This window comes from Mirounga leonina, unplaced genomic scaffold (genome assembly GCF_011800145.1).
Source record: "Mirounga leonina isolate KUSES-001 unplaced genomic scaffold, KU_Mleo_1.0 Mir_239, whole genome shotgun sequence".
NCBI classification, from domain to species: domain Eukaryota; kingdom Metazoa; phylum Chordata; class Mammalia; order Carnivora; family Phocidae; genus Mirounga; species Mirounga leonina.
This window is the reverse complement of record NW_023270624.1, coordinates 922,238-937,510: the sequence shown is the minus strand read 5'-3', so window position 1 is coordinate 937,510 and position 15,273 is coordinate 922,238. Positions and strand designations below refer to the sequence as shown.

The 15,273-nt window shown below is 55.0% G+C and overlaps 1 protein-coding gene across 1 annotated transcript; it reads left to right on the top strand.

Moving 5' to 3' along the window:
- The first annotated feature begins 1,749 nt into the window (after nt 1-1,749).
- On the top strand, nt 1,750-12,813 carry MAML1 (mastermind like transcriptional coactivator 1). Its single transcript, XM_035029388.1, has 4 exons — nt 1,750-3,820; nt 5,778-6,005; nt 7,744-7,840; nt 9,367-12,813. The coding sequence occupies exons 1-4, from the start codon at nt 2,219-2,221 to the stop codon at nt 10,344-10,346; spliced, it is 2,907 nt and encodes a 968-aa protein (XP_034885279.1). The 5' UTR covers nt 1,750-2,218; the 3' UTR covers nt 10,347-12,813.
- Nucleotides 12,814-15,273: the final 2,460 nt, after the last annotated feature.

Genomic DNA, 15,273 nt, shown 5'->3' with positions numbered 1-15,273 from the left:
GTTTATCTATGGCAGCCGGTTTTGTATGCTTTCTCTTAACTGTGTTTGTTCTTATATAATTTATAATCCATTCAGGCTGTCTGCCCATCTCTTTTGTAAATTCCCAGAGATGAGTCTCCGTGGTTTACCCATCTTCGTCTTCCTCTCCAGTGCCCTGCACGTATCAGGCACTCCTGCAAATGGGCCACCACATTCCACCCTCCTCACCCCCGCCTACATCATTCCAGTTACATTTTGTGAGCAGTTGGGAAAATGGCCTGGTGTTTCCTTTGGCTGAAAGTAATTGGATTGCAAAATTGAGTTGTTACTTTGGAACTTGTCTGCCGCTGTTTGCATGCGAATATTGAAAGAAGGAGTGGTAGCTTTTATAATTGTTAGGGTAAAGAAGGGTTCTGTTTCTAATCTGGGACAACCAGCTGACTCATCAAGTGCCCTGACCTCCTGGATTTCCATCTTACCCCTTAGGAGAATGGAAAACTGGGCTCCCAGGTTTACAGACAGCCCAAAGCTGACACTGAGGAACAAATGATTTTCCAAAAAGAAAATAATAGAAAGAATAAAAATCCAAGAAAAATCAGCAGCTCATTTTGATTTCCTTGTGACGGATTAAATTGCTATGAATTGCCCTTCCCCAAAGGAAACTTTCCAACAGTAGATCTTATAAAGGTTCATTTTAAGAGCATGGGTCCCTTCCCCCCTCCCGCCTCTAGGTGGCAGCAGGAAGCAGAAGAACGCACATGAAAGTAAGGCAGCCGTCTTGTAGGATCCGAGGATCCTGTTCAGCTTACACCTCTGTTCCATCTGTTGGGTATCCCTAAGTTTTTCTGAGCTAACTTAGGTACCCAGATATGGATTTAGAGAAATACGGACTCAGCCAGGATTTATAGAGCCCTGTGCAGTCAGCTTTTACAGTAAAGAAATCGGAAAATCTTGAAGTGGGGCTAAAAAGAGGAATGGGAGCATTGAAATTGGGACTCCAGATTGAGAAAATTGCTCTCCTTGTTTCCTTGCTCATTGCACATTTGTATCTAGGAGGTGGTTTGCTGCTGAGAGCTGGTGCCCAAGGAGTCGCCTTGGGCAGGACCCCTGGTCAGAGCACTCACGCACGCAGGCTCCTCAGGCCACTGCGGTGGGTCCGTGTAGCCCTTCTCTGTAGCCAGAGGACAGCAGTACGGAGTTCTGGATGCTACGGACTCCTCTGATCGCTATTTAAAGATAATAATGAAAGCTACTATTTGGAACTTTGTAAATAGCACAGTGTAGATGCTTAGGGTCAGTGGGAGGGAGGGTGAAGGACAAAAATGTAACAAAATTAAAACTGTAAAGGAGCAGCACCACGTTAGGACTAAGTGTAGGCATCTCGGCTGATGGAGCAATCATGTCCCAGGGGTTGAAAATGAGGCTGGGGGAAGAGTGGAAAGATACCACCTTCTCTCCTCCCCACTTCCGTTGTCACGTTCTCTTCACGAAACTCCTGCGCCTGGATGCCCGACGCTGTTGCTCTGCTGCTTGTGGAGGGCATTTGTCATCACCTGTAGCCGTGTGTGCGTGCGTGTGTGTGTGTGTGTGTGTCCGTCCCGTGGCCCATGAATGCCGCAGTGTGCACACAGCACTTGGCCCCAGCCCAAGGTGGGCTGTTAGAAAGGCTAGCCGAACAGATCTCACAGGGAAGCAAGGACAACGATGCAAGACAGACTGGCTGTGTTCAGAGGGATGCTCTCCATAAGAAGTGGTGGGGTTCGTGGGGGCTGGTGACTGGGCGCAGGGGACTGGAAGCTGCTTTGGGCCAGCAGGGAGGAGGGTGGGCTCGTATGGGAGCAGCCCTGCCTAAGAGAAGGGGTGGGGCCAGGCACAGGGCAGGAAAACTGGCCTGAGCCACACAATGGCGGCGCAGCCTGGTGCTCGTGAGCCGCCCCCACCAAGGCATGAGAAGGAGCCCCTAGCAGCCAGGGCGCCTCCTGCGGAAAGCGGAAGGAATCTGAGTTAAATCAGCTTAAACACGAGGAATTTTTTGGTTCCCCAAAGTGAAAAGTCCAGGGGCGCTGGTCTCCTGTACAACCAGGACTTAGGTGGCGCCCTCAAGAATGCATATGTATCTTCTGGTTCTTTCTCATTGGTTCCATCCTTGGGCACACCCTCCGACTAGACGACTGTGGGCAGCATCGGGCTTGCGTCCTGCAGGAAGAGAGGGCTGCAGAAGTCAGGAACCCAGGCACTGATGGACGTGGGCTCGCTTTCCTGCAGCGCCGGAGGACCTGGGAGAGGGGAAGTGGGGGGGATGTGTAAGCTGGACAGGTACAGTCAGCAGGAGAGCGCTGCGGGGATGTGGGCCCTGACTGACCTCACTGTTAGGAGGGGCCTCCTGCATGGCGCTGTGTCTGAAGTCCCTCTTGTCCGTGTTTTGCAGCATCTCCACGATACAGTGAAGAGGAACCTCGAGAGCACCACCTCCCCTCAGAATGGTGAGCAGCAGAACGGCTATGGAGACCTCTTTCCTGGACACAAGAAGACCCGGCGAGAGGCCCCTCTGGGGGTAGCCATCGCTTCCAATGGCTTGCCACCGGCCTCCCCCCTGGGGCAGCCTGACAAGCCAGGCGCCGAGGCACTGCAGGCCAGCGGGAAGCACTCCCTGGGGTTGGACTCCATCAGTAAGAAATGTCTGGCAGACTCGAGCCTCCACTTGAACGGGGGAAGCAACCCCGGTGAGCCCTTTCCTCTGAGCCTGAATAAAGAGCTGAAGCAGGAGCCCGTCGATGACCTGCCATGCATGATCACAGGGGCCGGGGGCTCCATATCCCAGAGCAACCTCATGCCTGACCTCAACCTTAACGAGCAGGAGTGGAAGGAGCTCATTGAGGAGCTGAACAGGTCAGTGCCCGATGAAGACATGAAGGATCTGTTTAACGAGGACTTTGAAGAAAAGAAGGACCCAGAGTCTTCTGGGTCGGCCACACAGACCCCCTTGGCACAGGATATTAATATTAAGACAGAATTCTCTCCAGCAGCCTTTGAACAAGAGCAGTTAGGCTCTCCACAAGTGAGGGCTGGGTCTGCAGGACAGACCTTTATGGGGCCTTCAGCCGGCCCCGTGAGCACAGATTCGCCCAGCCTGGGGGGCGCTCAGCCTCTGTTCCATGCCTCTGGTCAGCCCGGGACCGACAATCCCAGTCCCAACCTGATGCCGGCATCAGCCCAGGCCCAGAATGCACCAAGAGCCCTCTCCAGCGTAGTGTTGCCCAGCCAGGGCCCGGGAGGGGCCACGGAGCTGTCCTCTGCCCACCAGCTGCAACAGATCGCCGCCAAGCAGAAGCGTGAGCAGATGCTCCAGAACCCGCAGCAGGCCACCCAGGCGCCAGCCCCAGGCCAGATGTCCACATGGCAGCAGACGGGCCCCTCCCACAGCCCCTTAAACGTCCCTTATCCCCTGGAGAAGCCTGCCAGCCCTCCTGGCTACAAGCAAGACTTCACCAACTCCAAACTGCTCATGATGCCCGGAGTGAACAAGAGCTCCCCGCGGCCCGGAGGCCCCTACCTCCAGGCCGGCCACGTGAACCTGCTGAGTCACCCACCGCCAAGTAACTTGAATCAGAGTGCCGTGCCTAACCAGGGCTCGGTGCTGGACTACGGCAACACCAAACCCCTGTCTCATTACAAAGCCGACTGCGGGCAAGGCGGCCCCGCGTCCGGGCAGAGCAAGACCGCCCTCATGGCTTACCTTCCCCAGCAGCTGCCTCATCTGAGCAATGAGCAGAACTCCTTGTTTATGATGAAACCAAAGCCAGGGAACATGCCCTTCCGATCACTGGTTCCACCCAGCCAGGTGAGCTCCCGGCTTCCCTCTCTGTCACTGTGTACCCCTGTGGTTGGAGGGAGGGAGAGAGGGAGGGAGCAGCAACTGGCGTCCTTTGAGTCTCTGGAGAGAGAAAATCGGTCAAGCAAACCAGGGTCAATTCTGAATAAACAGAAATAGGGTAAAATTCCCTGGTGCAACTTGGTTTAAAGTATCCATACGTTTGAGGCATCAGTTGACACCTAGGCAGAGGCATCGAGTGTCTCGCACCTGCCGTACAGCGTAAAGCCAGTCACGGGTGGCTGTATTCTGCAGGTAAAGGTCACGTTTAATGTGCTCCTTAGAGGCCTTGCCTTTGAAAAAAAAAACAACACCTTTCAGATCTCTGTGTGCAAAATACCTTAAGATTTAGTAAGGGGAGAGCTGATTCCCCGACACCTGTAAACTCCGTGGCTAAGTAGGCGTGACGCTCCAGCCGGCAGAGTCACGGAGAATGGTCACGGGCCAGTTTTACCACGATCACTGCGTTTCTGCTCATGTTCAGATGTGTGCTGAGATGTCTCTTCCCTAGCAACCTTCTCATGGCAAGGGCTTGTTCCCCCAACTTCCTCCAAGACAGAGGGGAGCACACGTGCTTTTCTCCCTCCACGGTGTGTCCCACACTGTCCCCGTGTCCGCATGCATAGATCCCTGATCCTTGTTGACAGTGGTGTGGCAGCAGTTGCGGAACGTGGGGCGTGCCCTCATGTTGGTGTGCCCTGTCATCTCATGGTCTTCACGACTATAAGCCTGTGGCCAGTACCTTTGCAGGTACCCTTGTGTGTTTGCAAAATTTTAAAAATTAAAAACCTGGTGTTGGTAATAATAATAATTGGGAAATCAGTGCCCCTCTGCTGATGAGGGTGTGCACATGGGCACGGTGCTGGTGGGAAGTAATTTGGTGTTAGATATTCTTCTTAAGCCATAAAAATGTTCGTAAGCATCGACACATTATACCCCTGCAAGAAATAATCCCTAAAAAAACAGGAAAGTAATATGCGGGATATTCATTGCATGTTATTTCTAATAGCCCCAAACCAGGTCAGGCCTCTCAGCAGGAGAGCACACGTGGAAATGTTGATGCGACCACTGGTACCAGCCGGGAAACTCTCCACAGCCACTGGGAGTGTCCCTGAGAGCGCCTCACAAAGCACTTGGAGCCCAGAGGCTTCTTGGGGGGCGGGGGGGGGGGGGAGTAGGGAATCACCCAGGGTCTGTCTGCTCGAAGGTTAGACTCTTTCTTCTAAGGATGAAATATACAGACCTTAAAAGACTGGAAAGGAGCTCAAAAAGTCAAGCTTATTTAAATGATCATTGCTTTTTACCTTTGTCCCTGTTTCGAGTTAAATTTTCCCCCTTTTAAAATGTAAGTCATGACCGGATAATACTGTGGAGCCTCTGACGGGCTAATGACTCTGAGCTTTTAGCCCACCTATTAATTGAGAATATTTATTTAAGTTTTCATCGATGCTCCGTATTTTGTGAGCGTGAGTATCTGACAAAAGCCCAGCAGTCTGGTCCCAGGAAAATGCCCTACACAGATGGACACGTGGTACGGTTTCGGGCACGCCTGGGGACCCGAGGTTGGCACGCTTGGAACTTCTTGGAACCTCGGGTCTCCATCCGTCAGAGCCCCTCAGGGCGTTCCTCCTCCGGGGGCGCATCTGCCTGCACGCATTCCGGAGAGCGAGCGGCCTGGAAGCCAGGCATGCGGCCGTGCGGGCTTCGGGCTTCAGTGGGAACCGCAGGCAGCAGGGATCGCGTGCAGCTGGTGACGCTGCCCCTTGCTGTGCCTGGGTACTCGGGTGTGCGGCCTGGGGTCCCGTGCCCTGGGGTCAGCCTTGGGGGGGCGCGGTGCAGAGGCTTCAGGGGAGAATCTGCGCCGACCGGGCCTGCTAGACTTCACTGTGTTCCTCCTGACCCGAGACCCCCTCCTCTGTGCGCCCAGGAGCAGCCCCCGCCCAGCGCCCCTGTGGCCGCCGCGGGGAGCCAGCCGCCCGCCGCCTCGGCGGCCAGCACGCGCAGCAGCGCCCCGTATCTCAGCAGCCCGCAGCAGGCGGCGGTCATGAAGCAGCACCACCTGCTTTTGGACCAACAGAAACAGCGGGAGCAGCAGCAGAAGCATCTGCAGCAACAGCAGTTCTTACAGAGGCAGCAGCACCTTCTGGCAGAACAGGTAGACGAGAGGGGAGGACGCCCCCGCCGCCCCCGCGTCCTCCGGCCTCCCGCCGCCCCCGCGTCCTCCGGCCTCCCGCGGCACTGCCCGGCTCTCAGCCCCACTGCGCGCGCGCGCCGCCTCTGGGCCTGCGTTTGCGTGTCCTTTGCCCTTTTATTTTAAAATTTTTTTAAAGATTTATTTATTTGAGAGAGAGAAAGAGCACAAGCTGGAGGGGCAGAGGGAGAGAATCTAAAGCAGACGCCCCTCCACGGACCGAGCCACCCAGGCGCCCCTCCTCTGCCCTTTTAAACCACTTCCCAGGAGTGTGGCCTTTCTCAGCGGGGGCCTGTGTCCGAAGCCACTTTCATGTCACTTGGCGGGGATTCAGGAAGGCAAATCTGTGGCTAAAACTGTATTTGTTAGGGGCGTCTTTTTTCCATACCCCACGTGCACAACTGCCAGAGCCCCGAACTCCCTGGTCTGCCGGTTCACTGTGGGATCCAGTGTTGTTGTAAGTGTAGTTTGTGATAAGCCAGAATATGACACAGGGGAATGGAAATGTCCCCGAGGCCCTCGAGTTCTGGAATCAGGCCCGCCAAGCCCCCTCCACATCCTGCAGTTCACCCGCCTGGTCCCCAGGTGCGGTGCGTGGGCGGCAAGGTGACAGCGATGCTCGGGATTTCAAATTCCAGCTTTAAAAGTTGTAAGAGAAGAACCAGCCACCCAGAAGACGAAGGTGCTTGAGGAGGACTTGAAGGCCCACATCCCTGCCCCCGTTCTGCCATTTTTACAAATAACAGCTTTATTGGGACTCGAGTCCCATGACCTCCAGCCCATCCATTTGAAGTGTACAATTCAGTGGTTTTTACCGTATCCACACAGTAGTGTAACCATCACCACAGTCACCACAGTCGATTTCATCCGTTTTCAGCCCCTAAAAAACCGCATGACCGTTAAAAGTTGCCGGCCACGTTGTAGCGCACGCTTCCCTCCTTGTGGCTAATCGTACTCGCGCGTGTGGATACGCGCCGTTTGGTTTATCCATTCACCGGTTGATGACGTTTGGGTTGTGCCCCCTTCTTACTACGGTCGCAGGTTTTCGGCTCTGTTGAGTGCATACCCGGGGGCGGAAGTGCTGGGTCACGTGGCAGCTCTTACGTGGGGCCCTGTGAGGAGCTGCCAGACTGGGCTCCCAAGCGGCTGCCCCATTTTACTTTGCCACCACCGTGTGAGGGCGCCAGGCTCTCCACAGCCTGCCCGGACTTGGCTTGTTGGCTCTAGCCATCCTAGCGGGTGTGAAGGGGATGTCATTGTGGCTTTGATGAGCATTTCCCCGATCTGCCCTCCCAACATTGGGCGAGGGGCACAGGGAGAGAGAATCGTAAGCAGGCTCCACGCCCAGCTCGGAGCCCAGTGCAGGGCTCCATCTCATGGTCTTGAGACCAGGACCTGAGCCGAAACCAAGAGTGGGACGCTCAACCCACTGCGCCCCCCAGGCACTCCCCTCATCGTTTTTTTAAACCAATACACCACCGTTTTTTGTGGGTTTTTTTTGTAATCATTGCTCCTTAGATCTGCCCCATCCTTCTGTTTCACACAGTTTATTAAAAATCCCCCAAATGGAACCACGAGCATTATGTCCGCGGGAATGCATCCGTGAGTAACAGACGTAGGGTGTGCTTCTGTCTGTTCTAACTCTTGTTTTTGTTTTGTTTGGGTCTTGTTGTTTTGGTCTTTCCTTCTTGGTGTTTTCTAGGAAAAGCAGCAGTTCCAGCGCCACCTGACGCGCCCACCTCCCCAGTACCAAGACCCAGCCCAGAGCACCTTCCCCCAGCAGGTCGGGCAGTTCGCAGGTGAGGGCCCGGGGAGGTGGGCACAGGGCAGAGCGGGTGGCTCTTGCGTCGGCCTGGCTTCCTGCTAGGGGCTAACTAGATGGACTTGCTTGTGAAAGTCTAGTCGCCCGCAGAGCGCGGCTTTCTAGGTCCCCTGCAGGCCGGGGGAACAGGGTCGTGGGGGCAGGCCACTTTGGTGAGCGCTCTGGTGGCGCCATCTTTTGAAGCAAAGTCCTTCCTGGCCGGAGGATAGCTTATCAATAGGAAATGGCTTCTGTAATTCTTTTTTTTTTTTTTTTTTTTATTTGAGACAGAGAGCACATGAGAGGGGGGAGGGTCAGAGGGAGAAGCAGGCTCCCCGCCGAGCAGGGAGCCCGATGCGGGACTCGATCCCGGGACTCCAGGATCATGACCTGAGCCGAAGGCAGTCGCTTAACCAACTGAGCCACCCAGGCGCCCCGCTTCTGTAATTCTTAAGAAAGTTCTTTGTTTCTGCCATTGCATGCCTTCAAAAAGCGACCCTCTTATTTTCCAGATAAGGAGAGAATTGGGGTAGTTTGTGTGGCCTTTTGCTGCTTCTCTTTCTTCCTTTTGTCTCACTTTGGTGTCACGGGTGGGAAGCACTCTGAGGTCTCAGATGTGCACAGGAACCTCGCTGCCCTGGCTCAGGCCATCCCTCCAGGAATAAACAGGACCTCACACCCTTCCTCTCTCACCCCCACGGTGCCAACAGCTCGTGCACCCCTCACCTGAGTGATTTGAGCAGCCCCCGCCCAGCCCTGGAACCACTGTTGCAATCCCCTCCCCCTTTGGCTCTGCAACCTCGCCCTTGACGTGGCAGCCCCAGCTCCCCTGAGTCTGGCCACAGCTCTCTGTCCAGCTGCATCTCCAGCCGGTGGGGACATCCTCCCAATACCCCAGCCACGGAGCTCCCCACACAGCCAGCCTCTCGTAACTCCATGCCCTTCCATGCTCTCTTCTCCATCTAGAATACTCCGTTTCTCCAAACTGTTAAATCACTGAAATTCGATCCTTTTAAAACCCAGTGTCTTTGTCACCGTTTCTCTGAAGCCCTCTGCAGATTTTCCCAGGCACTGAGCCTCTGGTCCCCTGCCCTGCCACCTGTCGTCATCACCTGGTCACACTGCACGGAGCCCTTACCTCCCCGAGGCAGACCCTGGGCTGGATCCATTCCCCTCCTCCCTGTGCCGGCAGGGGGCTCCCAAAGAGCAGAACCGGGGTGGGACTTTGACGGGGGAATCATTGAGTCTCCTGGCTTCCCCCACCCTGGGGTTGGCCCCTTCCTCTGAGCAGGTCTTAAATTCCTCACTGCTCCAGACTGGCCTCCGTTCCACCCTGCAGGAAACCTGCTCCCCTTCGGCCCCCAGGGCTGTCTTCTTCGAGGCTCCACTGACCTCAGGATACCCGGTGTTCTGGTTTGGCCTTTCACGCCAGAGTGTAGCACCTGCAGCTGGGGTCGTAGAGCCCCCCGCAGCGGTGTGCCAAGAAATGCCAGCTTGATTGCCCGGCTCCTCTCTGTCTTCTAGGGTCCTCTGCTGCTGTGCCTGGCATGAACAGCTTGGGGCCATCTAACTCCAGCTGTCCTCGAGGGTTCCCTCAGGCCGGGAGTCTGATGCCGATGGGCCCCGGGCACACTTCGGTTTCCTCGCTCCCCTCAAACTCAGGCCAGCAGGACCGGGGTGTGGCCCAGTTCACTGGCTCCCAAAGCCTGCCGCAGGGTGGTCTCTACGGCATGGCCTCCAGCATCACCCAGATCGTCGCCCAGCCCCCGCCACAGGCCACCAACGGACACGCCCACATCGCACGGCAGACCAGCGTGAGCCAGAACACCTCGGTCTCCGCGGCCTATGGGCAGAACTCTCTGGGGAGCTCCGGCCTCTCCCAGCAGCACAATAAGGGGACCCTGAACTCTGGCTTAACCAAGCCACAGGTCCCGAGAGTGTCAGCCGCTATGGGAGGCCAGAACCCCTCGTGGCCACATCAGGGCCTGCCGAACTTGAGCGGCCAGACCCCAGGGAGCAGCACCGTGAGCCCCTTCACGGCAGCCTCCAGTTTCCACATGCAGCAGGCCCACCTGAAAATGTCCAGCCCTCAGTTCTCCCAGGCGATGCCCAGCAGGCCCATGGCCCCCATGAGCTCGGCAGCTGCGGCGGGGTCCATGCTGCCCCCGGTGAGCGCGCAGCAGAGGACCAGTGCCCCCGCCCCAGCACCTCCCCAGGGAGCCCCACAGCCGGGCTTGCCGGGCCTGAGCCCCGGCGGGCCTGAGCTGGGGGCCTTCAGCCAGAGCCCGGCACCGCCGATGGCGGGCCGGGCAGGACTGCACTGCGCTCAGGCCTACCCCGTGCGGACTGCGGGCCAGGAGCTCCCCTTCGCCTACAGCGGGCAGCCGGGTGGCAGCGGGCTGGCCAGCATGGCCGGAGATGCCGACCTGATCGACTCCCTGCTGAAGAACAGGACTTCGGAAGAGTGGATGAATGATTTGGACGACCTCTTAGGGCCTCAGTAACTGGAGGGTTTGCAGTGTTCTCAGTGCTCAGACAGCCTGTATTTTTGTTCTCAGATTCAAGAAAGAGCAACTACTTGGGACCAAAAGCCCGTGGCCCGGGGAACCGGGCGGGGTGGGGGTGGGGGGCTAGAGCCCCAGGGCTGAGGCGGGCCCCGGCCAGGGTCTGCGGGGCCCCCCCGGCTCCAGCCAGCAGTTGCGGTCAGTCGGGCTGGCCCCAGCCCCTCTGCTGGTATCCGTTGCCCGGTGTCGGGACAGCAGGACAGGGTTCTACAGGTGGTTTTCAATCCAAAAGACCAAAAAACCCAACAGTAAGAATAGTGAAACCCCACGATGTCAGGCTTACAAAAATCTGTGCCGTCGTGTTGACTTAATCCAAGATTTCTCCACTTGCCCCCATGCTGGGGACAGGTTTCATTGCAACTTCATATAGCAGAACTATTTGCAATTTGTAGCATAGAAAAGATTAAAATTTTTTTTTAAAGATTTGAAGACCGATTAGGATAGGTGGTGGTTTAAACCAATTGCGTGGCATTGGGAACCGAGGGTTTCCTTGTGGTCGAGAGCCTTTCTTATTCCTGCTCTTTGTCCGCTTTAGGGGAAAGGGAGGGTCCCTGGGAACTCGTTTCCGTCAGCGCAGCCTGAGACCGCATGTGCCAAAAAGGAACAGGATGCGTGAGTTAGCAGAGCTGGGGACACAGATGCGGCCTCTGCCTCCCCCTCCCACAGTGCTGTGCCCCCCCCCCCGCCCCCAGGCAGCCCCCGGGCTATGTGCTGAAATGGAAAGTTCGGGATGCCTGTGTCCCCTCTCGTCGTTGTCACTCCCCACCTTCTGCAGTTTTCTCTGAAAACTGGGATTTAATGTGTCAGGAAGGTGATCCCAGCTGAGCTGTGCACAGAGGTCTTCACCCCATCTCCAGTTTCTGTGACCTTCCTGCCTCCCCTTCTTTGTCTCTCCGGGCCAAATGGAAAACTTCTTGAAGGTGACAGTGTACTAGATTGGTGGGGAAAGAGTCACTAGAATTCCCTGGGGAGTCCCAGCGTTGTAGGCGGGAAGGCGTCTCCTCCCCAGAAAGCAGAGGTGTGGGGGAAGGCGGGAAAGCGGGGAGCACTGTGGGGGGGGGGGCAGGCGAAGAAGAGAATCCCACTTGGTTTTACCACTTCTGCCACTCTCCCATGTCAGATGACTTGCACTTTTTAAAGAGAATGGCTTTATAACACTAATAAATCCTTCTCGAGATCTGAGTGGATTTCTCTCTGAAGGTCTATGGACTTGACTAAGCTAAGAGTCCACAAAACAGAGGGTTACCTGTGGGCTGTTTCTGGACAAAACAGATGGAGAGAGCAGTTGGGTTAGAACGAAAGCAAAATGGTAAGTGCAGGGTTGAGACCCTTTTAAACAGTGTCGGAGAGCAGATAGGACACTGAGAAGAGTGGCTTCCATGCAGAGTGGTCTCGGGAGAAACCGAAACCCTGTTTTTATTTCCCTGGAGTCTCAAAGTGGATGGTTCAAGGAGTGTCCTGTGTAAAGAGTTGAGCCAGGGAAGATATCCACGTGGGCAGCCTAAGTGGCTTTTGAGGGGACAAGGGTTGTGCACAGGAGTTATTATTCTGCACCAGCAGTGCCTTTCATGGGGGTACTTGGACCCTCAGATCCTCTTCTCTAATAGCCATTTGCCACCTTGAGTGGTGTCTGGGCCATTTCCCCTTTAAACGCCCTCCCTGCCCTCCCCAGATGCTGAATTTAGCTTTCAAAGAAGGGAATGAATCATAAAGCCAGTGAAGACTCCACCCTCTGTGCGAGTTCCCCCATCTGAAGGGGAAGAGGGTGACTTCAGCGGGTTTTCTACCAAAAATAGCGGGCTGAAGGCTGGTGATGGGTCCTGTTCCTCTCCCGGTCTCCCTCTGGCTGCTCACCTCTGTCCCCTCCTGGGGAGGGCCGCCCCTGCCTTAGTCCTCGGGCCGCCGGACAGACAGGCTTCTTCGCTGCAGTGTTGAAGCAATAAAATGTGATGCTTGGGGTCCCCGCAGGGAGCTGCCCGTGGCTTTATTTATGAATCTGGTTTTTGGGGAGTCGGGAGGAGATGCCTCCGCTTCAGTGCAGATCCCCTCTTCCAGGAGCCATGACTCAAAAGAAGGGTGCTCGGACTTTGTTATACACATTTGCTTTGTGTAAATAAATGTTTACAATTTTATATTAAAGAGGAAATAAGCGTTAGAGTTTCTGACTGTATATTTTTTACTTTTATAGATTTTAAAACTATGATCCTTTATATATGTGTTTTGGGGGAGCTATGATAAGTTTTATGGCAAACGGTTGGTATTGTTAACTTTTTATTGTCATCAAAGTGCATAAAAATCCCATTAATCCCCTTATTCTTCTACCGCCCTTAACTCTGGTATACACCAAAAAGAAATCTTTACTCTCCTTCTTTTATCATTATAAAATAATAAAAGTATTTTGCTAGTATGGAAACCGCCTGTGTGTTGGAGCTCACGCGGCTGCAGGGAGGGCGGGGGACCGGCGCGGGACTCCTGGGGGGGTGGTGTCCATCCCTGATGCACCTGCCCGCCCACTGCACGGTGGAGGGAGGGGGGACGTTTGGTCTGGCTTACCTCAAGGGACAATCTGTTACCCGATGACGACGCCGGGTAGGAGGGTGGGCCTCAGGGCCACCACCCTCTCCGCTCTCTGGGGCCCGCCCAGTCCTTGTGTCTAACGGGAGGTAACTCAGGGATACTTTAGGTCCTTAGCAGTTGAGACGTTTTACTTGAGCCCTGAGGCTTACCCTCCGAGCAGCCCCAGGGCCTACTTAGTGTCCCCTCCTTTTTTTCTGTAGGAACATGTGCTCCAGCACACCCACCCTTCCTTGTCTTCACGCTAGCAAATACACCTGCGCCTCTCCCCTCTTGGCTGTGCCGGCCCGCGGGATGGCTGCTCTAAGCTGGGCGGCAGCTGCTAGCCCGGGCCTACAGACCTTTTCGTGAAGGTGGGAAAGATCGTCTTTGGACCCTCACCCAAAGTGGAAACTGATGTGGGAAAGATGTTAGGGTTCGAGGCCGACAGCCAAGAAAGAAGTCCTGAGACGTTTTTGGTGCACAAAGGTGATTTTATTAAAGCAGGGGGACGGACCCGTGGGCAGAAAGCTGCACTGGGGTCATGAGGGGCAGCCCGTTAAATACTTTCTCAAGTTGGGATGTTAAATACTTTCCAGTTGGGTCGAGGTCAGGGATAGCGAAAGTCTCTAAGGAATTTTGGAAGCAAGGTTTCCAGGACCCTGAGGGGGCTAGCTATTGTTGGGAAAAGGTCATTTATTACCATCTAATAAAACCTGATCACAAGACCCTTTGGATGTATATCGGTGGGCCGTATGCTTCAGGGATGTTTGCCAACACGTATCTTGGGGGGTTTAGGGATAAAGGAAGTTTCCAAAGGAATTCTTTTTTTCTTAAAAGATTTTATTTATTTATATGACAGAGGGAGACAGGGAGAGAGCCAGCACAAGCAGGGGGAGCGGGAGAGGGAGAAGCAGGCTTCCCGCTGAGCAGGGAGCCCGATGCAGGGCTCTATCCCAGGACCCTGGGATCACGACCTGAGCCGAAGGCAGACGCTTAACGACTGAGCCACCCAGGTGCCCCTCCAAAGGAATTTTTACATGTTAAAGTAGACTTAGAGGATCCTGGTGCGGCTCAGGCTAAGGTTGCCTTTTTTTTTTTTTTTTTTAAAGATTTTATTTATTTGACAGCGAGAGCAGGAACACAAGCAGGGGGAGTGGGAGAGGGAGAAACAGGCTTCCCTCCCAGCAGGGAGCCCGATGTGGGACTCGATCCCAGGACTCTGGAATCATGACCTGAGCCGAAGGCAGACGCTTAACGACTGAGCCACCCAGGGGCCCCTAAGGTTGCCTTTTGCCCTTAGTGAAGTATTAACATCAAGGCAGTCGAGTCCCTAGAGGAATGTCACTCTGCCCGTTTCAAGGACTTGTCAGTGGGCTCTAGGTAGTACGGAAATTTAAAAATTTTTCTTCTGCCTTTGTTTCCCACATCAGAAACCAGCAGGGCGAGGACAGAACTCACTCCTCCGCCTTCCTATCTGTGTCCTGGAATGCAGTCTCTGAGGGGGGTGGCCTGCACCGGGGGAAGGACATGCTGTCTGCCGCAGAAACATAAGGACAACCAACAGAGCGGGAGCCCCGGGGCCGGGAGAGGGCGGGCCAGCGTGTTCCCTGCTCCAGGCCACAGGGCCCAGCCAGCGGTGGGCAAGAAGGGCCGGAAGCCAAGGTAGCTCGTCACACGCGGTCTGTGCAGAAGCCTCCCATTTGTCCCTGTCCCTGGAAAGCAGAACTTTTCAGAACCGCAGAAGGAAAAGCTGGAATTCTATACTCAAGTCATGGAGGATGGCGCTCCATTGGCCTCAGCCAAGGTGAGAGCTTCTGAACTACCTTCAGCTCTCTCCCTCCTGACATACCATCACCGTCTCTCATCTTGAATGCCAAGGTTTCAGAGGGGTTCCGTATTTTCTTAAGTTCCCAGCTGCTTCCCCCCCTGTGGGGGGCAGAGCCCAACCACATACTGTCGTCTTCAAGGTCAAGAGCCTCAGATACGCCATCACTGTGTCATGGTACTCTCGGTGATGGAGAATCAAGGGGGGCCTGGACCCTGAGTAGTAAAAAAAATTTTAAAGAAACCAAAATCCCATCTATTAGTTATATCTGCCTCCCCCACACCATTTCTTTTTGATATTTGCTTGTGCGGTAAAAGAGACTTTGCTTAAATTCTGCACACTAGAGTGCATGTACCTCTGTATTTGTGATAGCCAAATAGGCCCAGCAGCCAAATATGTCCCACAAAGGGACCCCGAGGACATCCATTTACCAGAAAGAGGGCACCCTGAGGGACACCTCATCGAGAAGCCGGGTGGCCATTCCTT

What these genes read in the sequence shown, in the direction of transcription:
- MAML1 (XM_035029388.1), top strand. Translation starts at nt 2,219, where the DNA reads ATGGACGTGGGCTCGCTTTCCTGCAGCGCCGGAGGACCTGGGAGAGGG. An exon ending in CACTGGTTCCACCCAGCCAG is followed by an intron (nt 3,821 to 5,777) that starts GTGAGCTCCCGG and finishes CTGTGCGCCCAG; the next exon opens with GAGCAGCCCCCGCCCAGCGC. An exon ending in GCAGGTCGGGCAGTTCGCAG is followed by an intron (nt 7,841 to 9,366) that starts GTGAGGGCCCGG and finishes TCTGTCTTCTAG; the next exon opens with GGTCCTCTGCTGCTGTGCCT.